At 42.6% G+C, this 25,578-nt stretch overlaps 1 protein-coding gene across 3 annotated transcripts in view; it reads right to left on the bottom strand.

The window, feature by feature from the left end:
* The window catches only part of VIT (vitrin), a 127,651-nt gene that overhangs the window by 46,811 nt on the left and 55,262 nt on the right, over positions 1–25,578 (bottom strand). For all 3 annotated transcript variants that reach the window (XM_038006790.2, XM_038006791.2, XM_038006792.2), the window contains exons 5-7: positions 12,866–12,999; positions 9,116–9,193; positions 818–1,009 (exon numbers count right to left, since the gene is read on the bottom strand). In XM_038006790.2, coding sequence (XP_037862718.2) covers positions 818–1,009; positions 9,116–9,193; positions 12,866–12,999 — 404 coding nt within the window. The remainder of the gene's footprint in view (positions 1–817; positions 1,010–9,115; positions 9,194–12,865; positions 13,000–25,578) is intronic.

The raw sequence follows: 25,578 nt of genomic DNA, 5'->3' as shown, positions 1-25,578 counted from the left end.
TTTGGGAGCAGGAAGGGGGAAGGGTCATTCTCTGTGGCAGTAGTGACTGGAAGCTGGAGGTGAGCCTGAAAAGAACGAGTCCTAAGCACTTCCTCCTGGAAGGAAAAAGTGGCACCAGGTGGGAAATATTCAGAAAACATTGCTAGGACAATAGTGGAGCTCCAGCTGCAGAAGTTTTCACCCCCTTGCTAGAAAAGTTCTAGAAGTGAGATAGATGCTTATTAACCTACGATGGTGTAGATATAAGTCTGTGCAGAAATGAGATCAGATGATCAGATGGGCTCTTTAGGCCCCATTTGATGTAGTATGAGATGAAGTCCATAAACTGGACCTTGATAAAAACTTCAGCATGATTTGAGCAATGGGTAAAAGTAGTAAGACAAAAAGCCATTAGAAAAGGAATAAAAATGTTAGCTATCTGACTTTTCCTAAAGGGATTCCTTTGGTTTTGTTTGCTTTTAATATTTGAAGACTTCCAAGTCTATACCATTTGTCACTTAAAAACCAATAACAACAACAAAAAAAACCCCAACAATGTTTACATAGAAATCTACCATCCCTTCAACTGAGCTTTTGGAGAAATGAGGATTTTGCAACGGGAAAGTATTCTATCTTCAGAAGCGTGGTGACAGCAGTCCTATTTTTGAATCTATATCCTCCCTTGAATCTAGGAGGAGGACACAATCACATACCCCTGGCCCAGTTCTCCAGTGCTCCCCATTCACCCAGCCCAACAGATGCTCAGACAGAGCTGTTACTCTAAAAGCCCAATTTCCCATTTCCCTTGCACAAAGTAACACGTGGTCTACCTACTGACCCGTCTCCTGGCTCCTGTGGCCCACAGGCTCTGGTCTGCGGATGCTGGTGGTAGAAGCAGCAGAAGGGGATGGCCTTGGCAAGATGGTGGGGGTGGCCACAGCTACAGTGACAGCCAGAAGCTGCATCAGAGTGACCGGCTGTGCAGTTGTCACTGGAATGGGTGGCCTCTGATAGGCTTTTGTGGTCTCACCTGCAAGAAAATGGAATTATACCAGGCCTACAAAATAACCTGTAGGCTCTTATAGACCTAGAAATAAAATAAATGTTGACTGAACACTAGCTATGAGCACAGAGCTGTGCTAGCCACGGTGAAGTGTGAAACCCAGGTGACAGCCACATTCTTGCCTGAAAGAATGTATGCCCTCAGAGCAATCACTCGATCAACCAAAGATTCAATAGCAATAAAATGAATGACAGGTCAAAACTATAGCAACATAGAACATAGACGAGGCAGAACATGATTAATTGCTGAATTAATTTGCCTGGCGCCACTAGCAATGGTTTATGTACATATTTTTTTGTTTTTGTTTTTTGCTGTTTTGGTTAGCATTGGCCTTGGAATAGAAGACAGAAGGTACATTTGGGGCTTTCACTATGACTTAGTCAGAGAATACATTCTAGATGTTCTAATTTAGGTTGGTTCATGACTAGTCAACTCCTCTGGGCCCCAGTTTTTCCTTGTCTGTGAAATAGGATAACAGAATTAACTGGATGGTAAGGACCATCCAGATTCTACATTTTTTTTTTCTTTTTTGAGACAGAATCTTGCTCTGTCACCCAGGCTGGAGTGCAGTGGCACAATCATAGCTCACTGCAGCCTCGAACTTCTGGGGTACAGTGATCCTCCATCTAACCTCCCAAGTAGCTGGCACTACAGATGCAAGCCACCATACCTGGCTAATTTTTAATGTTTTTGTTTTTGTTTTTTTTGTAGAGAAAGTATCTTCCTGTGTTGCCTAGACTGGTCTTGAACCCCTGGCCTCAAACAATTCTTCTGTCTCAGCCTCCCAAAGCTCTGGGATTACAGGTGCAAGCCACTGTGCTCGGCCTAGATTCTACTTTTAAATGGTGCTCTTCATCCATGTGTGATGATTTAGATTGCTTCTCTCCTTTTAAACACCTCTGTAGTTGGCTCCCTATAAAGCAAGTCTCAATTTGTTAGTGCTCTGAGAATATCTCTGAAGGTTTAGAGCAAGGGGACAAGTGGCTACCCACTGGGCACTGGAGTTTGTCTTGAGAACTGGGGGTTCTCAGGGAGACACACGATGGCCCCCAAAGTAAACAGCTCCTCAGTCCTGGGAAGGAACAACCCACTGTTGCTTGTGCCTGCAGGGCCCCATTGGGGCATGCCAGCTTCTGTCCCTGTGCACCTGTATCAGCTGCTAGGGCTGCTGTAACAAACTACCACAAACTGGGTGGCTTAAAATGACAGAAATTTATTCTCCAGTTCTGGAGGCCCAAGTCAGACATCAGCATCACTGGGTCAAACTCAAGGTGTCAGCAACACTGAGCTTTCTCAGGAGGCTGTAGGGTAGACTCTGTGTCTTGCCTCTTCTGGTTTCTGCTGACTGCTGGCATTCCTTGGCTTGTGGTCATGCCACTTTAGTTTTCAAGGCCAGCATCCTCAGTTGTTTCTCTGCTCCGTCTTCACATGACATCTGATATGGTTTGGTTCTGTGTCCCTACCCAAATTTCATCTCAAATTGTAATCCCCGTAATCCCCACCTGTCAAGGGAGGGACGAGGTGGGAGGTGATTGGATCGTGGGGGCAGTGTCCCTCATGCCGTTTTCGTGATAGTGAGTTCTCACAAGCTCTGATGGTTTTATAAGGCAGTTTCTCTCTCTCTCTCTCTCTCTCTCTCTCTCTCTCTCTCTCTCTCTCTCGCCTGCTGCCATGTAAGACATATCTGCTTCCCCTTCTGCCATGATTGTACGTTTCCTGAGGCTTCCTCAGCCATGTGGAACTCTGAGCAAACTGAACCTGCTTTGTTTGTAAATTACCCAGTCTTGGATAGTGTCTTCATAGCAGTGTGAGAACGAACTAATACAACCTCCTCCTCTATGGATGTGAAATAATCTCCCTCTGCCTTCCTTTTACAAAGATGCCAGTGATTGCATTTAGAGCCCACCTGGGGAATCCAGAATAACCACCCCACCACCATCTCAGGATCCTTAATTTAATCACAGTAGCAAAGCCTCCCCACATTTTTTCTATAAAAGGAAACATTCAATGGTTCCAGGGATTAGGACATGGATATCTTTTCAAGGGCGTTTTTCAGCTTACCACAGCATCCTAGCTCTGTCCTTAACTCTGCTTAGGGTTGATACATTTTTGTTACACAGCACAGCAGAACAAGGAGATAACATCTGAAATAAGAAGGTGCTTCTGTCTCCGTGGGAACCATCCACCTTCCCCTTTGACATTGTACAACACCCAGGAAAATAGTACCAAAATCATAGTCCTGGACAAGTGGCGCAGACAAATGTGTGGTGGGGTGTTTAGACCCATCGCCAGCACCAGCACCTGCTCATTTCCCCACCCTGACTCTGCCGTCTTCTGCAGGAATCACAGCACTGACCTAAGAGAGCAGGTCAGCAAATGGTAGTCCTGGAATCAGGTTGGAATTCAGCCATTCAGTCTGCTCTTGCAGGCATTAGCTGGTCAAGGTAGGAAGCCGATCTTTCAATTGCCTTGTTTCTTGCTAAGTTGGTCACCTTTAAATCTGCCCGTAGCTTGTGCCAGACAAATCACCAAAGAGCTGGCAGCATCCTCCTTCAAGCCATCCTCAGGCAAAGCTGAATCTGCCTGATTTATGACATTTCCATTATTTTAAAGAGTTTGAGCTTTCATAACAAGTACTAGGGAAGTTTCTAATTTCTCCAAAGTACTTCTCTGTCTTACCCTCTGGTAAATGCTACCAGGCATTAACGCCTCTTTAGGGAGATGCAGGCCCAGGTTTGACCTACTTCATCTAGGGAAAAGCCATTTAACAAATCCACTTGTATATTTTATGAAATAGGGTGTAATTAATAATTCGGAAAGAAACATACATAAACTGAAAAATCTATTTTCCTTGTAAATTAGTCATGAAGTTGCAACATACTAAAAATAAAACTTCTACTTGCAAATAGTGAACACTTTTTGCCACCTAAAACTTATTACATATTGAAAATCTGAGTTATCTTTTTGTCACACCATTGGCTAATCCCATGACTGCTGACTATCTCAGTTTGCCTTTGCTAAAATTGATTTGCTAGAGAAAGGCTCAAGATCCTGAGGGCAGTCTTTGTACCACTTGCTTATAATGCAAATGCTTTCAAGTGGTCATAAATTCAACTAACAGTCATGGGCTTCCACCGGCTTCTGTGGGCTGTTATTTTTGCCTGCTCTCCTTTACGGATTAGAACTGTCTCTTTTAAGAGGGAAGATATATGCCTGTAACCCCAGCACTTTGGGAGGCCAAGGTGGGCGGATCACCTGAGGTCAGGAGTTTGAGACCAGCCTGACCAAGAGAAACCCCATCTCTACTAAAAATAGAAAATTAGCCGGAGGTGGTGGCACATGCCTGTAATCCCAGCTACTCCAGAGGCTGAGGCAGGAGAATGGCTTGAACCCGGGAGGCAGAGGTTGCGGTGAGCCGAGATCGTGCCATTGCCCTCCAGCCTAGGCAACAAGAGTGCAACTCTGTCTCAAAATGAATAAATAAATAAATAAATAAATAAATAAATAAATATTAAAGGGAAGATAGAGAAAAATTATTCCTCCTATCCTAATTGCTCCCAATTCCTCACTGAACATAATACTCTTGATTTGATCCAAGGTGCATTCTTCATGGAACCAAGTTCTTTTTGAGCCTTTCGGAAGAAAACTAGTAAAATAGTTTCTTTGTGCAATCTCAGCTACAAGGAGGGTTGATCTTTTTTCAAAGATTTTTATGGGAAAGCATTTCAAAACTTCCCTTAAAGGCTACACATATTCCTCATTTGGGCGTGGTTGGAAGAGCTCCAGGCAGCCACCTTCTCAAACGTAGCCGGCGGTGCCACACAGCTCCCCCACACCTGGCTCATCGTTAGAACCACACTGGAGCTGTTGAAATGCAGGTTCCGGGGCCCTGGTCGCAGAGATTCTGACTCACTGGACCCAGAGTGGGCCGTGGAATTCTGATTTGTGAACCACAGTGAGGGACTCAGCCGACAGCCAGGGAAGGCAGAGGGGTTTTTCCCATGCCAGCTTCAGCAGCCTCTAACCAAGATTTACTTTCCCTTCTCTTGCTGTGATACTAGGAATGTGCCTTCCTAGTCTTTTATAAACTTCTACAAACCAACACGTACCTGGTTTTATTTAGCTCAAGGCTCTAGCCAGAAAGCAGCTGCCTGCCTAATGGTTACTAACTGCCAGGGCAGTGGGGGCGCGGTGGTGGTTTTAAACAGCATTTAAATCTCAGGGAATGCCTGTTCTCAGTGTGAGTTGTACAGGGCAAATCAAAGTGCCTTCTATTTTTTGAGGAGGATAATTTCCCATGGTAGAAGGTTATCATGCTTTTGGGGGTCATCCTGGCCTGATTAACCTGTTAATTCATATTCTCAGACAGACGGGGCACCTTTTATAGGGGCATGCCGAGCCCTCAACAGTTGCTCACCCTTCATCTTCTCTGCTTCCCACAATGACGAAAGGAATTTTGTCGTTTAAGGAAGACCAAGGGGACCACTCGTTTCATTGTACTCACTGAAATTTTTTGAGTTCATGAAAACTTACTCCTAAGTAAGACTAAGGACTTAGGACTTGGGGATTAAGACCTTACAAAGTGAGGTTCTTCTATTCCCAAGAATCCCTTTTATGTTGGAATGCTGGTAGTTTAGCTCAGGGTCTTGCACATAGGAGATGCTCACTCAATGTAAATATTGAATGAATGAACAAAATGAAGGAGTAAATAATTTTTCAGACTCTGACCATCGTAGATAATCTAGTAACAAGGAGATGATAGTAATGTCTAGTGATACTGACATCAAAAGTTTAAATGGTTTGGTAAAGGGGACAAGTGACATCAGCAATGCTTGGCTCTTGCTAGTTTATAAATTTCACAGAAAGCACCCTCGGCCACCCGTACTCCTTGTGGATGTCAATGACTCAGGCATCTGGAACAAGTGCTTGCTGGGGGGGAATGGTGCTTGGGGTAAACAGACAGTTTTAGAAATTGTCTCTGCTGTGGAGAATGTACAGACCAAGTAGACTTTTATTATCTGAGTTATCATTTGGCTATAGTTTCTCTTCCCAACACTCTTTTCCCTGCTACTTTCCCAGCTTTAAGGTGATACCGAGTTTGCACACTTTTTGGGCTGCTTAGAACTATGGCCTTGGTCAGTTACTAAACCTCTCTCAAGGTCAGCTTTCTTATCTGAAAAGGGAAGATACTGGCACTCTGCCTCGGGGTTACTGTAGTGCAGGTGTGTGGCAGAGAGAAAGTACTGGACAGATGACTACAGTCACAGGAGGTTATGTGGCCCTTCCTGCTTCCAGATACAGGCCCAAAGCTGAAACCAGAAGAGCACGAGTACTCCTTTCTTTTTTTTTCTTTTTTTTTTTTTTTTTTTGAGACAGAGTCTCACTCTGTCACCCAGGCCGGAGTGCAGTGGCACGATCTTGGCTCACTGCAACGTCCACCTCCGGGGTTCAAGCGATTCTCCTGCCTCAGCCTCCCGAGTAGCTGGGACTACAGGCGCTCACCACCATGCCTGGCTAATTTTCTGTCTTTTTAGTAGAGATGGGGTTTCACTGTGTTAGCCAGGATGGTCTCCATCTAACCTCATGATCCGCCCGCCTCAGCCTCCCAAAGTGCTGGGATTACAGGTGTGAGCCACTGCGCCTGGCTACAAGTACCCCTTTCCAGAAGAGGAGAGATGCCACGAACTTCCCACAGGTGAGGTCTTTCAGGTAGAACCTGCACAACACCCCCGACACCCCCATCCCAGGCCGGGACAGAGGGAAAGGACCTGAAGAACGGGAGGGGTCAGAAGCCACCTTTTAGGGAGTGCTGTGTTCAGAGTCAGAAGATATTTCCTCCCTTCCTTCACACTTTGTCATACCCAAGCCAAATGAAGGTGCTTGAAGAGAGTCATTCATCAAGATTGTGGGGACCTGCCAGGAGGGCAGGTGGGCATCTTATTTCCCACCAATCTTTCTGCAGACCCATCACAGGCGTGCAATCCAGCAGCAGAGCTTGCAGAGTTTTAGGGGTGTATTCCGGGAGTCTAGAAGTGCTCTTCCACTCAGGGTAAAAATAGGGGTGCTTGACATGTGGTCCCTGAAGTTGGGGGCTTTATGTGAACCTGAGGACTGTTTCTGCCCTAGGGATCTCTGAGAGGGGGAGGGGTGCAGCGGGAGTGGCTCAGGACAGCAGGGTTCATGCAGCAAAATGCCAGAAGGAAGGCGACCTCACCCCATCCCAGTTCTCAGACCCCAGAGATGGCCAAAGAGAAGCCTGGCTATTCCCATGGCTCTGTGTGAAGGGGCTGCCCCAGGGGACTGCTGGAACCAGGCATCAGTATCTACTATGGAGAAAGGAGTGGGGGCACAGATTTCTGGCCCAACAAGAGGGTGCCAGGATGAAACTAAACACTGTCTCCTTGCCTTTGATATCCACACACATCACCTACCCAGGAATCGGTCTTGCATCTGGCTCTGCAGAGCCACAGGGTCAGATGAAACAACAGAGATGCCAGCCACTTAAGGAGACCTGTCACCCATTCTTCGTCTTTGTGCTCAGGTCAAAAGAGGACAAGCGATATCTCAGAAATGGTCCACGAGGCACCAGACCCACTGCCACTTCACGGGTGGAGGTGGGGAACAGTTCTATCCTTGCAACTAAACAAACAGGACTAGACCACTGGATCCATTAAAAAGTCATTAGAGTTAGAGCTGGAGCAGTAATTAAGAGAAAAGACCCAAAAAAATTTTTCTTATTTGTATACTAAGGCTCCTCAAATCAGGAAAATCAGGAATCCATATACATACTATAAGCATAAAAAAATCTAGAATGGGCCAGGCACAGTGGCTCATGCCTGTAATCCCAGCATTTTGGAAGGCCGAGGCGGGCAGATCATGAGGTCAAGAGATCGAGACCATCCTGGCCAACATGGTGAAACCCTGTCTCTACTAAAAATACAAATATTAGCCAGGTGTGGTGGTGGGCGCCTGTAGTCACAGCTACTCGGGAGGCTGAGGTAGGAGAATCGCTTGAACCTGGGAGGCGGAAGTTGCAGTGAGCTGAGATCGCGCCACTGCACTCCAGCCTGGCAACAGAGCGAGACTCCGTCTCAAAAAAAAAAAAAAAAGAAAAAAGAAAAAAGAATAAACAATAAAATCTAGAATGATGGTTTAGAGAGGGGTTTCTGTTTGATGGAGGGTAATTTACTTAACTTCTCTTGTTGCATTTTCCTCAACCAGAGCAATAGTATAGGCCAAAGGTGGTCTACGGTGATTAAACGCAATGATCAGGTAAAATTCTTGGAATGATGCCTGGCATACAGCAAATGCTCAATAAGTGCTAAGTTCTACTGCTATTCTTAAACCATGTTCACCTTAAGTACATGAATAGAACCCGAACTATCAGGCTCATAATGTATTAGCTAGCCTATCAAGTTTCTGGAAGCAATGCAAAACCTCATTATAAAGCGACTCACAGTTTCTCTTTGTGTGGGAAATCAGAACACCTCTGGAGACACAATAATGCATAGTACAGTTCTTGATTTAACACAGAAACCTGGAAAATGGTATTTTTTGGCCTGAGGTCTACCAATACCCCCTTTTGTGGTTCACATGGAAGCTGAGTTGGCACAGCCCTGTAGACAGTGTATTTTTGGCCTGGGTTATTTGGATTAGCAGCTTGCTGTTATCACATAAACCACCTCGTTCTCTTTGCTTCTCTTCATTTCATACCTAAGTAGATACAGCCTTTTTCCTTTTAGCTGCCAGGAAACATTTCTGGACAGAATGTCATGTCATTTTCTAAAGTAACAATACAATAAAACTCAAGGCAACAGTCAATCTGAATGAAAATGACACAAATATAGAGACGCAATCTCGGAAGTGCAAAAACAAAAAATAAAGCTTTCACTCTTCAGCCCCAGCCATCTGATCTCACTGATTTCTGTGCCCATGTTCCCGGCATCTGTTAAAATATTGCCAGAACCAGTGGAGCTTGACCGGTTAAGATGTTAATTTCTCCACTATCTCCCAAAACACATCGCGCGTTTATGGACTCAGAAGGTTTAGATTCAATCACATGTGAGCACTTGCCTGCTTGGGCAGCTGGACTTTTGGATGATGAGTATGTAAGAGCTGATGGGTAGGTTACACCCTTTTTGGGTTTGCTTTCTGCAAAAAAGAAAAAAAAACGAGATTTATTTCTAGAGCTAGAGGTTTTAGATGGTTCTGTACTAAGTTGATTCCCTCCTTTCAATTTATCTCTCTTCAGTTCAATAAAATCCGTCTCCCTCATGCTGAATTGTTGATTACAACGAGAATGTAAAGTGGCATTTTGTTCTCCTGTATAGCTTGTGTTTTATTACTATTAGAATGGAAGCAACCAGATCTTCATGACTCAGAGTTGCTTAACATCAGCAATCCTCCTTTCACCTGTGAAGATGTGACATGGAAGTGAAGGTTTTCATCTGTGTGGCTTCGAATGTTTAATTATGTCAGTAGGTGAACGGGAAAGCCTTCCACATGCTCTCCTTTGAGATGATGGAGTGCTCCGGTCATAGGCTGGCTACCTCTCACTTTCACAGACCCTGTGGGATTCATTTGAATTTCATAGCAGCAGAAAAACCTAAAAGTAGGTAAATATAGGTCAACCTTGAAAATAACCATGTGTTGCCCACCCAGGAGGAGATACGATAGCTACCAGGCAAGGAGGAGGAGTGGTAATGTCTATTAGGGAAAACAGTAAGCATTAAAAAATTGCCAAAGTCGTCTTCTTTCCATAAAAGGATGCCTGAAATTCCACCATATGGGCTTTGTTCCATAAGTAAGTGAGAGTGCCACTGGAATATAGTCAGCCCCCTGAAGGCAGGTCATTTGTCTGACTTGGTAACTGTTGAATTTTCAGAGCTCAGAGCAGTTTTTTCCTGGCATGAAGTAGTTGCTTGAGAAGTATTTATTCAGCGGGGGAATATCTTAAAGCTTAGATCTCTGTTAAAATTAAAATACCTTGGTAGCGGTACTACCTATTAGCCAATATTACATCTGGCAATGAAAGCATTTCTTCTCCCATCTGCAGGGAATACTTTTACAGGATGTGAAGATGGTAAGCAGTGTTGCACGGAGAACCTAGGTGGGTGGAGGAGGATCTAGGGCACTATCTGGCCAACCATCCTACTGGCCCAGGGATTGTAGGGTCATGAAGCAGAAAGAATAACAGGATCTCAGAAAGAACCTGGGATTAGGAGTAAGACAATCTAGGTTTCTGTTTCTATTTTACCTTTAATTAAATGCCCCAACCTTTGAGGCTCTTGTGTTTTCATTCAGAAAACAGGAATAATGACATGGCCCTAATAACTACATGAAGTTGTAGACATCTAATGGGAAAAAAAAATGTTAAAATGTTTTGGAACTATATATCTCCATAGAGATGCAAAATTGTATTCTGGTGTTACCTGTAAGTGCCACGTGTTTGGGCTTACTTGCATTACTTCACCTCATTAAAATCACTTGGGGAACAGGACTTGGCATTTCCAAGTCCTCCACCAATGTCGAGGCCAGCTCCAAATGACAATGATTAAAGTTATTTTAGGCCCAGGGAGGGCCCCATGGCTGTAGACCACACTATCTGCAGAAAGAAGAGACACTTTCTCTCTCTATTTATTGAAGAGACACCTTCTCTCTCTATTTATTGAAGAGACATCTTCTCTCTCTATTTATTGATCTAAAACCTGATTTTTTTTTCTGTTTCTATTCAGAAGGAAAAGGAGCATGAGCTCAGTTCCCTGAAATGTGGATCAAAGAATAAAAGGGAAATATTAGGGGGTCCCTCACTGACATTTCATGTCCCTGGACTGTGTAAAGATCATGCGGGCTGTAAATGTACATCTCCTCTTTCGCTCCCCCTCTCACCCACCAAAGTGAACTAGTTAAGGAGCTCAGGGATATCTGAAACTTAGAAATAAAAACCTAGAGAAAGATCATGGCCGCACCTGAGCCTTCAGAAGAGGATTTGCACATGATGCAGTTAAACTTGCTGGCCATGAACCTCTGAATAATGGGAAGCATTCCTTGGCTGCCGGTCAGTTATCAATCCTTATGCTGCAGTGAGCTCCTAACTCATCCATTCAAGAGAGGCTTCTGAGCCATTGCAGAATCACAAATGTTTATTATCATGGGCAAAAAGTATTTTCGGTTAAATGTCACTAGGTCGAATGAGGGGAGATGGAAGTCGAGATTTACAGGGAATAATATCAGCAGATTGATTTTCACTTAAAAAGCCCAAAACATCTCTACTGCCACAGAATTAATTTTTCTTTCAAACCTCTGTTGAGATTCTTGGATTGCAGACTGAGCACTTAAGGCTGAAATGCTCTTATTCAGCCAGAATCTACTTGGGGAACACCTATGTGGAGATTATATTTCTCTCTATCTCAACATATTTGCATTTTAGACATTAGCATTTTTATATGGCTCCTGTTGTGAATTTTTTGTTACAAGGCAAAAACCTCGCAGTACTGCAGTTGATCCCCTTCCACTATCTGACAAAGAAATCAGTCTAATTTGAACTGTGGGTGTGTAGAATTTGGCAGGCAAAAGGAAACAGGGATTGCTCAAGTTGAGAAGAATAGTGAAAGGTCTGTTTGTTGTCCTGCTATGACTGTAACCAGTGGAGGACAGCAGGGGCTTGGGGCATGGGATGCCTAGCAGTGCTAGAAAACCACCCAGATTGGAAGACCTACTCTCTTATGAAACATTTCTCTCTTCCCGGTTCAGTTGGTTTACTATAAGTGGCTCCTTCTCAGGACAGTCCCAAGGTGCCTAATTTTGTTGGGAGGCCAGGAAATTGGCTACAATCTAGTTTTAAATCCCATGGAACTTCCTCAGAGAAAATGGGAGATTCAGGTCTGGAGTAGGGTAAGTATAAGGTGAGCAAAGAATATTGTGTTGTACTCAGGTACTACCATGAACATGTCAAAAGCTTGAAGGGCTCCTGCTGGGCAATCTCAGAAAATATGAGCACCAAAAAGAAAAATAAAGATAATAGATGATAACATTATATTATATTTTTAGAAACAATCTACGAGTCCGTAGTCCACTTAAAAATAATAGGTGCAGAGGGGGAAGGAAACTCTTCTTTATATAAGAACACTAGCTAATAAATGTGGAAGGAATAACAGAATTAGAAAAAATTATGATTTTGCAATAACTAATGTAATACTTGCTACAGTGAGGATCAGCAATGGATGTTAAAATCATTGGGTGAAATTTGTTGAGGAGCAAGCTACTCGAGCATGTTAAAGCATCATCCTTCAGATGCTTATTAATTACAAGGTATCTTTGCCATGGAGAGATATGCTAAAGTGTTAAATGAATCAAACTTAGCATCACCAACAATGGAACAGACTGCCATTATATGCCTCTTGATATGGCCATTGTGTATGACACAACGGATATGCTATGACAATATCTATCTACCCACTTGCCAGAAATCTCAAGGAATAAGGTTCCAGACATGAGGCACATTTGGTATAACTAAAGAACTTGTTTAAAAACCCAAGCTATTAAATGTAATTAAGGTAATTAAAAATCTGATTGGATTTACAGATAGCTGCAGTGTAATTAAAACAAGCAATTGGAGCCTTTTAGTATTTTCAGATTTGACTTTGTGGTGATTTATCATGCAATTCTAATTTATTGTATCATGATTCTAATTATCAGAAAAACGAATGCTTCAGATTTTTATGAAATGAGGCGGGCCATAAACAAAAACCAACAGCACAATGAAAAGAAGCACATTTCATCTTGTGGTAGGTTTAGCAGCATTTCTCCACTGTGCAGTCATACCTAAGACGATAAAGGATTCTCTCCATCGTGGTAGAGATAACGATTGGACACCGTTGGAGTAACTCCCTTTGTAACCAGACAGTCCAGCAACCTTCCGAACAAGTATTTTCCCTCCTGAGTTATCAAGTACACCACTATGAAGAGAAAAAATAATTTTTGAGAAAAGAAGAGAAATATTTGTTGATGTGATCAACAGACAAGCAAACCAGTTGCCATGTTTATTTAGACATAGGAAAGCAGCGAGATTGAGCAAAGTTTACCTTGACATGAAGCCCAACCCACAAGAATGGTGCCTCTACCACCAGGCCCAGCATCTGAGCTCCAGGTTGACTGTCCTCCTCTTTCTTCTTACAGGAGCTGATTGTTCTGTCAGTCAGGAATTTCTTTTTGCCACCATGCCTCAAATATCTTTTCCTTGGTTTTCTCATTCCCACTAGCTCTTTTAAGTGAAGCCTCTTTCTTGACAGTTTGCAATTGGTTTTGGGATGGCGCGGAATGAATTTAGTTACTTCAAAGGGTGATATAAAATGATGAAAAGTAAACACTCCTTTTATTTTGGGTCAGGGAGGAAAGGTGTGCAGCTAAGTTAAACTCATTAAAAAAAAGCATCCCCCATTGACTGAAAATTGTTTCTTTAATTTCCAGGATTTTGCGAGGTTTTAGAGCCTGATGGGATGGTGACTGACATATGAATGTCTTTCCTTTGATGTTAGGCAGAGTCTCCATCTGGTTGCTAAATTGCACTTTTACGTTGTCATTTCTTGCCCCGGAGCAGAACATGCATGGCTCCTTTGGGTATCTGTAATTTATAGGACCGGGGAGATGTTGATTTCTCCCCATCAACACCCTTCCTTCCCTCCAGGAGTGAGAGTTGCCATTTCCTGCCCTCCCACCTTCCTGATGAGTCAACAACATTCAACCCTCAACCTCCCAATGGCCTGGAAGGAAAGAAAGTGGTAATAATACTTGACATGTAAAGCACTTAATTGCTTTACAACTGTTCTCACATGTGGGGTCCCACTGGGTTCTCCCAGCAAACCTGAGTTGTGGAGTGGAGGGAATGCTGTTATTCCCATTCATTCCATAGAAACAGGCTGTGTGAGTTTGCATGACTCACCTGGGATTTTCTAACTGGTAAATTGCAAGAGGGATTCCAACTCAGTTGAACTGACCTTAAGTCCTCAGTTTGTCCCTCTTGCTCCCATCTACCTCTCAAGGGTTCAAAGCACAGGAACCTCCCGAAACCAACTCCTCCTCACTCGCTCTCTTCTCTCAGGGCTCTCTGTGACTGAGTTCCCTCACATGTCTCCATGGCAGGCAGGCTGGTTTCAGCCATTCCCACGGCTCTGATGATGCTGCTGTTTCATCCCAGAAGACCTGGTTCCCTCTGCCTGACCAGGCCTGTGCTGCTGTCAAAGGGCAGTGAGTTCCTAATTTCTCCTCCCCACAGATTCTGACATGACTTTGCTACCTCCTTCCCTCCTTAGAATCTCATTCTCACAACTTAAATTCTGATTTTGTTCTGTCATGTACTATTTCCTAAACATTTCTGGAGTTTGTCTACCAACGAAATGCAAATATTTGTTATGGAAAGGACAGCATTTTATGTTTCCACGTAAGAAGGTGCCATGGACAGCTGCTTTTGAGAGCCAATTTTTTTTTCTTCAACTTTTAAGGTCAGGGGTACGTGTGCCAGATGTGCAGGTTTGTTACATAAATAAACATGTGCCATGGTGTTTTTGCTGCACAGATTGTCCCATCACCTGGGTATTCGGCCCAGCATCCATTAGCTATTCTTCCTGATGCTCTCCCTCCTCCCACCCCCAACTCTGACAGGCCCCAGTATGTGTTGTTCCCCAACTCATGTGTCTGTGTGTTCTCATCAGCAGCTCCCACATATAAGTGAGAACATGTGGTGTTTGGTTTTCTGTTCCTGTGTTAGTTTGCTGAGGATAATGGTTTCCAATTTAATCCATGTCCCTGCAAAGGACACGATCTCATTCCTTGCATGGCTGCATAGTATTCTATGGTATATATGTACCATATTTTCTTTATCCAGTTTCTCATTGATGGGCATTTCGGCTGATTCCATGTTTTTGCTATTGTGAATACTGCTGCAATGAACATACACATGCATGTATCTTTATAATAGTATTTATATAATCTATTAATAATATATTATAGTAGCTATATATTTGTATTCCTTTGGGTATATACCCAGTAATGGGATTGCTGGGTCAAATGGTATTTCTGCCTCTAGGTCTTGCAGAATTGCCACACTGTTTTCCACAATGGTTGAACTAACATACCCTCTGTGAAAGCCAATTCTTATGCTTTCAGGATTGGGTGAGCTCGTTGGCTTGACATTGGTAGCTTGCAATTAACAAGCCAAGCCCATCTCCTCCCTGCATTAGAGAGCTCGTTGTTAAACATTTACCGGCATGCCACTGATTCAGACTGAAAATTCTAATTATTAAATAAATTTTTAAAAATGACCCAGTGCAGGCCAGGTGCGGCAGCTCATGCCTGTAATCCCAGCACTTTGGGAGGCCGAGGCAGGTGGATCACAAGGTCAAGAGATCAAGACCATCCTGGCCAACATGGTGAAACCCTGTCTCTACTAAAAACACCACCTTATCATTTATATCACTCAGATGTAGGCACTTCATAGATATTCTCTGGAAAAGCAAATCCAGTTCCATTTCCTTGCATTCCTCAGGTGCCCTGCATGGTGCTGAGCATGGCCTTGATATTCACCTCCTCCCTGATTCCGGTGCCAGGGGACTGGGATAACTGAGGGTCAGTTCCTTGGCTCAGCGAGAAGGGATAGTTCGCCACTAGACTAGGTGTCGAATGGCTGCTGTACTGAGGGTGGGAACTGGTCAGAGATCAGTGTGAAGAGTGTCCTGCGTGGAGCTGGTCTTTTCATTGTACCTTCTCAGAGAAATCTCTCCTCTTCCCTGCACTTGGCCCCGCTTTAAACATAAGAGTTAGTTTAGGATAATCCTGAGCCAAAATAGGATGCCTCAAATATGTTCATTATCCCTCTGGTTTGAAGGAATTAAGGGATTTTCTTGTACTAAGACTTCTGAGCATGATATAGAATATGAACATTAAACCCTTGAATGCAAATTAATCTGAGTTTCTAAACCAAAGTATACCATCTCCAGTCTCCCATTTCTGACTGTTGGGACTCTGGCAGGACAATAGCTATAGGTCCCCAATGTACTTTCTGCTCATGTTGTCTGTATCTTAAATCCTGCCTTCTGAAAACAGATTTGCACTGTTTGTGAGAAACAAAACGGATAGCTTCCAAAATTCCGATCTGTTTCCCCTTAAGACTTGTATTTATCCTCCCTATGAATAGTGGTAACTCTTTCCAAATAGATTTTCCACTTTATCAGTCACTGGCCCGGGAAGTCACAGTGGCACTCAGTTGCTCAAGCAGCAAATCTTGTTTTTTGCAAAACAAGCAAATCAAGCTCTTCTCTTCTGCCCCTCTCCCCTCATTTACATTTTTCCCACCAAGTTCCTACACTCTAACCCAAATGCTGGAATTATAGAGCCTTGGTCCTGTCAATGCCCTTCTTATTTTCTCCACAGGGCACATCCTTCCACCATAAAGCGTTTCCCAACTTTCACTACTGTAAAGTCTACACCCTGCTTGAGTCCTCACTTTGTACACTAAGCAGTGCTGGGACTCCCCAGTTCTTACGTAAATATATCACCCGGGCTCCGGGCTGGAAGTAAGGGGGCATGAGTTTTAATCCTCAGTGTGGATCTAACTAGGAATTTATTTATTTATTTTGAGACAGGGTCTCACTCTGTCACCCAGGCTGGAGTACAGTGGCACGATCTCAGCTCACTGCAGCCTCCGCCTTCTGGGTTTAAGAGATTCTTGTGCCTCAGCCTCCTGACTAGCTGGGATTATAGGTGCCCACCACAACACCCGGCTGATTTTCATATTTTTAGTAGAGACAGGGTTTCACCATGTTGGCCAGATTGGTCTTGAACTCCTGACCTCAGGTGATCTGCTCACCTTGGCCTCCCAGAGTGTTGGGATTACAGGCATAAGGCACCTCACCTGGCTAAATTTTTTTGTATATAGTAGAGATGGGGTTTTGCCATGTTGGCCAGGCTGGTCTTGAACTCCTGACCTCGGGTGATCAGCCCGCCTTGGCCTCCCAAAGTGCTGGGATTACAGGCATGAGCCACCATGCCTCGCCCTAACTAGGAATTTAATTAGCTTTTGGATGCCTCAGTTTCTTATATAACAAATGAGGATACTAACAACAGTCTCATAATGGTGAGATGCTGTTAGAAGGAGAGAATCATAGTGTAAGAGATTGCATATTATTTTATTTTATTTCGTTTTATTTTTTTTGAGACAGAGTCTCGTTCTGTCACCCAGGCTGGAGTGCAATAGCATGATCTTGGCTCACCACAACCTCTGCCTCTCAGGTTCAAGCGATTCTCCTGCCTCAGCCTCCCAAGTAGCTGGGATTACATGCGTGCACCACCATGCCCAGCTAATTTTTGTATTTTTAGTAGAGATGGGGTTTGACCGTGATGGCCAGGCTGGTCCTGAATTCTTGACCTCATGATCCGCCCATCTCGGCCTCCCAAAGTGCTGGGATTACAGGCGTGATCCACCGCACCCATTAATTTAAATTAAATTAAATAAATTAAATAACATTAAAATACATGTTATTTTAATGTCATCTTTGGTGAAGTCAAATTTACTCTTGTGGCTCTATACTGCCTCGGAAATATGGAAGTGCAAGAGAGACCCAGCAAGCGCCAGAGGAAGCAAGAACGAATCATCTAGGATCAAAATTGAAAATACACAGGCAACCTTAAGACAGGCTCACCCTTTGCAGCAGATGTCACTTTCTACACAGACACTGGAGTGTGTACAAAGACACAGACTGGAGAGGGCTGATGGTGCTGTGAGCTGGAAGTATGTGTGGGAGGCATGCATGGGTGTGCAAACACTTGTGCGTGTAGATTTGTATAACTTTTCCCTTTTAGTATGAAATTGATTTCAGGGTGAAAGCAAAATATTTTTATTTCATAGTCTGAAGTTATGAAATAGCATTCAGTGATTTTTATTCCGTAGTCTGGAGTTATGGAACAGCTTTTGGTGTCGTTTTTCTTTAATGTTTTACTACTTCTCCTTAATAGAGCTTTTGCAGTCCCATTCCCATTGAAAAACCAGTTTGCTCCTCGCCTCTCTGCAGTAATGGGGAAAAGATTAGTATAGCCAGTGAAATCTACTAGTAACTTCTTAAACTTTATTTTGTGCATAGTTTTTGTCTTACTGCTCCTTCCAATTTCAGAGTCTACTAACTAGAAACCTTGGAATAGAATGAATTTTATATATTTTCACTCCCTTGCAGAGGTACAACTGAACAATCAACCCACTTATGTGCAAATAAGAAAAGGAAAAAGACAGCAGAAGTCTGAATAATTCAGAAACTTTATCCAGCATCCAGTAGCCAAGTGCTGACTCCCGAGTCACATCTCAAAGCTGTCCTGGGCAGCAGTTAGGAGTACAGGTGCTGCAGTCAGCTGGACTTGGGTTTGAGTCCCCACTATGATACTTTTTAATAGCATGGCTTTAGAAAAGTGATTCAACCTACCTTCTTCTTTAAGATGTGCGTATAGAGGAATTATTGTCAGGATTAAATAATAAAAAGAAGGTAAAGTGCTTGGCGCATACATGCTAGTCTTAATTCCAAAGATATTAAGTAAGCATGCATTTATCTATATTTTGACTATAAACTTAAGCAAGAGTGGTATGAGGATTCTGTTATGGTATCTTCATTTAGGTAGTGACTTAGTCCAAAGCATGCCATGACTCCTGTCTTCTGTGCTAGATCCCAGACCAACAGCTGACCAAGTGGTAATACCTGTCACCCTTCTCTACTTTCTCCATCCTCATTTTTCTCCAATCCATCATCATAGCTGTGATATTTCTTCCTCCAAACTTTTGGGCCTTCCTTGGTAACATCTCCATAATTTCCTTGCTCAGTAGATACAGGTGGAAAAAATGAGTTTATATCATCAAGAATTTCAGATTCCTTGTCATGAACATGAAAGGGTAAAATTCTCTTCCTATCCCCATCAAAGCATAAAGAGAAGTCAGTTGTCCTTTTTTATGGAGTGCTATGATGAAAGATGCAGGACCATGCATGACTTCCAGGTCATGCCTCCACAGTAAGGTCAACAGAGAAAACACAGGATGCTCAGTTAAGTTTGTACATTTTTCAGGGAGGGGGACAAGATGACTGACTACACAGCTGGGAAGTGCTTCTCTCACAGAAAAACCAAATATCAAACCATCACACTTTGAACAGATGTTTTGAGAGAAAACACTGAAAGTCAACAGAGAGGCAATGCAGACACAGAGGTGAAAAAAGGAGGAAGCCAGCAATCTTGCACGAAGTTGCTGAGTGCCAGGACCAGCTCTTAGTCCTGAACAAGACCTAAGGAAGATGTGAGTGGAGAAGCTGTGGGGCAAGGAAGCTCAGCGAGATTCAGAAGAAAGTTGAAATCCAACCCAAGGAAGCCAATAAAACGATCCAAGACTTGAAAGACTACGTAGCCATTTTAAGAGAGAACCAAACTGAACTTCTGGGATTGAAAAATTTACTACAGCAATTTCATGATACATTGGAAAGCATTAACAACAGAATAGACCAAGCTGAGGAAAGTATCTCCAAGCTTGAAGACCACTTCTTTGAATCAATGCAGTCAGACAAAAATAAAGAAAAAAGAATTGAAGAAATGAAGAAAACCTCTGAGAAATAAGGAATTATGTAAAGTGACCAACCAAATGAGGCTATGACTCCTTGGCCTTCCTGAGAGAGAAGGAGAGAGAGTAAGCAACTGAGAAAAGATATTTGAGGATATATAGTTCATGAAAATTCCCCCAATCTCACTGGAGAGGTCAACACGCAAATTCGAGAACTTCAGCAAATCTCTGTGAGTGAGATACTATACAAGATGACCATTCTCAAGATAGATAGTCATCTGATTCTCCAAGGTCAAAGTGAAAGAAAAAAGTCTTTTATTTTTATTTTTATTATACTTTAAGTTCTAGGGTACATGTGCACAACGTGCAAGTTTGTTACATACGTATACATGTGCCATATTGGTGTGCTGCACCCATTAACTCGTCATTTACATTAGGTATATCTCTTAATACTTTCCCTTCCCCCTCCCCCCACCCCACGACAGGCCCCGGTGTGTGATGTTCCCCTTCCTGTGTCCAGGTGATCTCATTGTTCAATTCCCATCTGTGAGTGAGAACATGCAGTGTTCGGTTTTTTGTCCTTGAGATAGTTTGCTGAAAAATGATGGTTTCCAGCTTCATCCATGTCCCTACAAAGGACACGAACTCATCCTTTTTTATGGCTACATAGTATCTCCTGGTGTATATATGCCACATTTGCTTATCCAGTCTATCATTGATGGACATTTGGGTTGGTTCCAAGTCTTTGCTGCTGTGAATAGTGCTGCAGTAAACATACATGTACATGTGTCTTTATAGCAGCATGGTTTATAATCCTTTGGGTATATACCCAGTAATGGGATGGCTGGGTCAAATGGTATTTCTACTTCTAGATCCTTGAGGAATCGCCACACTGTCTTCCACAATAGTTGAACTAGTTTACAGTCCCACCAACAGTGTAAAAGTGTTTCTATTTCTCCACATCCTCTCCAGCACTTGTTTCCTGACTTTTTAATGATCGCCATTCTAACTGGTGTGAGATGGTATCTCATTGTGGTTTTGATTTGCATTTCTCTGATGGCCAGTGATGAGCATTTTTTCATGTGTCTGTTGGCTGCATAAATGTGTTCTTTTGAGAAGTATCTGTTCATATCCTTCGCCCACTTTTGATGGGGTTGTTTTTTTTCTTGTAAATTTGTTTGAGTTCTTTGTAGGTTCTGGATATTAGCCCTTTGTCCGATGAGTATATTGCAAGAATTTTCTCTCATTCTGTAGGTTGCCTGTTCACTCTGATGGTAGTTTCTTTTGCTGTGCAGAAGCTCTTTAGTTTAATTAGATCCCATTTGTCAATTTTGGCTTTTGTTGCCATTGCTTTTGGTGTTTTAGACATGAAGTCCTTGCCCATGCCTATGTCCTGAATGGTATTGCCTAGGTTTTCTTCTAGGGTTTTTATGGCTTTAGGTCTAATATTTAAGTCTTTAATCCATCTTGAATTCATTTTTGTGTAAGGTGTAAGAAAGGGATCCAGTTTCAGCTTTCTATATATGGCTAGCCAGTTTTCCCAGTACCATTTATTAAACAGGAATCCTTTCCCCATTTCTTGTTTTTGTCAAAGATCAGATGGTTGTAGATGTGTGGTATTATTTCTGAGGGCTCTGTTCTGTTCCATTGGTCTATATCTCTGTTTTGGTACCAGTACCATGCTGTTTTGGTTACTGTAGCCTTGTAGCATAGGTTGAAGTCAGGTCACGTGATGCCTCCAGCTTTGTTCTTTTGGCTTAGGATTGACTTGGCAATGTGGGCTCTTTTTGGGTTCCATATGAACTTTAAAGTAGTTTTTTCCAATTCTGTGAAGAAAGTCATTGGTAGCTTGATGGGGATGGCATTGAATCTATAAATTACCTTGGGCAGTATGGCCATTTTCATGATATTGATTCTTCCTATCCATAAGCATGGAATGTTCTTCCATTTGTGTCCTCTTTTATTTCATTGAGCAGTAGTTTGTAGTTCTTCTTGAAGAGGTCCTTCACATCCCTTGTAAGTTGGATTCCTAGGTATTTTATTCTCTTTGAAGCAGTTGTGAATGGGAGTTCACTCATGATTTGATTCTCTGTTTGTCTGTTATTGGTGTATAAGCATGCTTGTGATTTTTGCACATTGATTTTGTATCCTGAGACTTTGCTGAAGTTGCTTATTAGCTTAAGGAGATTTGGGGCTGAGACAACAGGATTTTCTAAATATGCAATAATGTCATCTGCAAACAGGGACAATTTGACTTCCTCTTTTCCTAATTGAATACCCTTTATTTCTTTCTCCTGCCTGATTGCCCTGACCAGAACTTCCAACACTATGTTGAATAGGAGTGGTGAGAGAGGGCATCCCTGTCTTGTGCCAGTTTTCAAAGGGAATGCTTCCAGTTTTAGCCCATTCAGTATGATATTGGCTGTGGGTTTGTCATAAATAGGTCTTATTATTTTGAGATATGTCCCATCAATACATAATTTATTGAGAGTTTTTAGCATGAAGGGCTGTTGAATTTTGTCAAAGGCCTTTTCTGCATCTATTGAGATAATCATGTGGTTTTTGTCTTTGGTTCTGTTTATATGCTGGATTACATTTGTTGATTTGTGTATGTTGAACCAGGCTTGCATCCCAGGGATCAAGCCCACTTGATCATGTTGGATTAGCTTTTTGATGTGCTGCTGGATTCAGTTTGCCAGTATTTTATTAAGGATTTTTGCATTGATGTTCATCAGGGATATTGGTCTAAAATTCTTTTTGTGTGTGTGTGTCTCTGCCAGGCTTTGGTATCAGGATGATGTTGGCCTCATAAAATGAGTTAGGGAGGATTCCCTCTTTTTCTATTGATTGGAATAATTTCAGAGGAATGGTACCAGCTCCTCCTTGTATCTCTGGTAGAATTCGCCTGTGAATCCATCTGGTGCTGGACTTTTTTTGGTTGGTATGCTATTAATTATTGCCTCAATTTCAGAGCCTGTTACTGGTCTATTCAGGGATTCAACTTCTTTCTGGTGTAGTCTTGAGAAGGTGTATGTGTCCAGGAATTTATCCATTTGTTCTAGGTTTTCTAGTTTATTTGCGTAGAGGTGTTTATAGTATTCTGTGATGGTAGTTTGTATTTCTGTGGGATTGGTGGTGATATCTCCTTTATCATTTTTTATTGCATCGATTTGATTCTTCTCTCTTTTCTTCTTATTTGTCTTGCTAGCAATCTATCAATTTTGTTGATCTTTTCAAAAAACCAGCTCCTGGATTCATTGATGTTTTCAAGGTTTTTTTGTGTCTCTATCTCCTTCAGTTCTGCTCTGATCTTAGTTATTTCTTGCCTTCTGCTAGTTTTTGAAAGTGTTTGCTCTTGCTTCTCTAGCTCTTTTAATTGTGATGTCAGGGTGTCAATTTTAGATCTTTCTGGTTTCTCTTGTGGGCATTTAGTGCTATAAATTTCCCTCTACCACTGCTTTAAATGTGTCCCAGAGATTCTGGTATGTCATGTCTTTGTTCTCATTGGTTTCAAAGAATGTCTGTATTTCTGCCTTAATTTTGTTATGTACCCAGTAGTCATTCAGGAGCAGGTTGTTCAGTTTCCATGTAGTTGAGCGGTTTGGAGTGAGTTTCTTAATTCTGAGTTCTAGTTTGATTGCACTGTGGTCTGAGAGACAGTTTGTTATAATTTCTGTTCTTTTACATTTGCTGAGGAGTGCTTTACTTCCAACTATGTGGTCAGTTTTGGAATAAGTGCGATGTGGTGCTGAGAAGAATGTATATTCTGTTGATTTGGGGTAGAGAGTTCTGTAGATGTCTATTAGGTCCGCTTGGTGCAGAACTAAGTTTAATACCTGGATATCCTTGTTAACTTTCTGTCTCATTGATCTGTCTAATGTTGACAGTGGGGTGTTAACGTCTCCCATTATTATTGTGTGGGAGTCTAAGTCTCTTTGTAGGTCTCTAAGGACTTGCTTTATGAATCTGGGTGCTCCTGTATTAGGTGCATATATATTTAGGATCGTTAGCTCTTCTTGTTTAATTGATCCCTTTACCATTATGTCATGGCCTTCTTTGTCTCTTTTGATCTTTGATGGTTTAAAGTCTGTTTTATCAGAAACTAGGATTGCAACTCCTGCTTATTTTTGGTGTCCACTTGCTTGGTAGATCTTCCTCCATCCCTTTATTTTGAGCCTATGTGTGTCTCTGCACGTGAGATAGGTCTCCTGAATACAGCACACTGATGGGTCTTGACTCTTTATCCAATTTGCCAGTCTGTGTCTCTTAATTGGAGCATTTAGCCCATTTACATTTAAGGTTAATACTGTTATGTGTGAATTTGATCCTGATATTATGATGTTAGCTGGTTAGTTTGCTCATTAGTCGATGCAGTTTCTTCCTAGCATTGATGATCTTTACAATTTGGCATGTTTTTGCAATGGCTGGTACCCATTGTTCCTTTTCACGTTCAGTGCTTCCTTCAGGAGCTATTGTATGGCAGGCCTGGTGGTGACAAAATCTCTCAGCATTTGCTTGTCTATAAAGGATTTTATTTCTCCTTCACTTACGATGCTTAGTTTGTCAGGATATGAAATTCTGGGTTGAAAATTCTTTTCTTAAAAATGTTGGATATTGGCCCCCATTCTCTTCTGGCTTGTAGAGTTTCTATCAAGAGATCCATTGTTAGTCTGATGGGCTTCCCTTATGGGTAATCCGACCTTTCTCTCTGCCTGCCCTTAACATTTTTTCCTTCATTTCAACTTTGGTGAATCTGACAATTATGTGTCTTGGAGTTGTTCTTCTCGAGGAGTATCTTTGTGGAGTTCTCTGTATTTCATGAATTTGAATGTGGCCTGCCTTGCTAGGTTGGGGAAGTTCTCCTGGATAATATCCTGCAGAGTGTTTTCCAACTTGTTTCCATTCTCCCCATCACTTTCAGGTACACCAATCAGACATAGATTTGGTCTTTTCACATAGTCCCATATTTCTTGGAGGCTTTGTTCATTTCTTTTTACTCTTTTTTCTCTAAACTTCTCTTCTCGCTTCATTTCATTCGTAACCTTTCTTCCAGTTGATCGAATCAGCTACTGAAGTTTGTGCTTTTGTCACATAGTTCTCGTGCCATGGTTTTCAGCTCCATCAGGTCATTTAAGGACTTCTCTACACTGGTTATTCTAGTTAGCCATTTGTCTAATCTTTTTTCAAAGTGTTTAGCTTCTTTGTGATGGGTTTGAACTTCCTCTTTTAGCTCGGAGAAGTTTGATCATCTGAAGCCTTCTTCTTTCAATTCATCAAAGTTATTCTCCATCCAGCTTTGTTCCATTGCTGGTGAGGAGCTGCATTCCTTTGGAGAGGGAGAGGCGCTCTGACTTTTAGAATTTTCAGCTTTTCTGCTCTGTTTTTCCTCCATCTTTGTGGTTTTATCTACCTTTGGTCTTTGATGATGGTGATGTACAGATGGGGTTTTGGTGTGGATGTCCTTTCTGTTTGTTAGTTTTCCTCCTAACAGTCAGGACTCTCAGCTGCAGGTCTGTTGGAGTTTGCTGGAGGTCCACTCCAGACCCTGTTTGCCTGGATATCAGCAGTGGAGGCTGCAGAACAGCAAATATTGCTGAATGGCAAATGTTGCTGCCTGATCGTTCCTCGGAAGCTTTGTCTCAGAGGGGTACCTGGCCATGTGAGGTGTCAGTCTCCCCCTACTGGGGGGTGCCTCCCAGTTAGGCTACTTGGGGGTCAGGGACCCATTTGAGGAGGCAGTCTGTCTGTTCTCAGATCTAAAACTCCGTGCTGGGAGAACCACTACTCTCTTCAAAGCTGTCAGACAGGGACATTTAAGTCTGCAGAGGTTTCTGCTGCCTTTCATTAGGCTATCCCCTGCCCCCAGAGGTGGAGTCTACAGAGTTAGGCAGGCCTCCTTGAGCTGCGTTGGGCTCCACCCAGTTTGAGCTTCCTGGCCGCTTTGTTTACCTACTCA

This window comes from Chlorocebus sabaeus, chromosome 14 (assembly GCF_047675955.1).
Source record: "Chlorocebus sabaeus isolate Y175 chromosome 14, mChlSab1.0.hap1, whole genome shotgun sequence".
Lineage (NCBI taxonomy): Eukaryota > Metazoa > Chordata > Mammalia > Primates > Cercopithecidae > Chlorocebus > Chlorocebus sabaeus.
The sequence above is the reverse complement of the archived record's forward strand: the minus strand, read 5'-3'. Positions and strand labels throughout refer to the sequence as shown.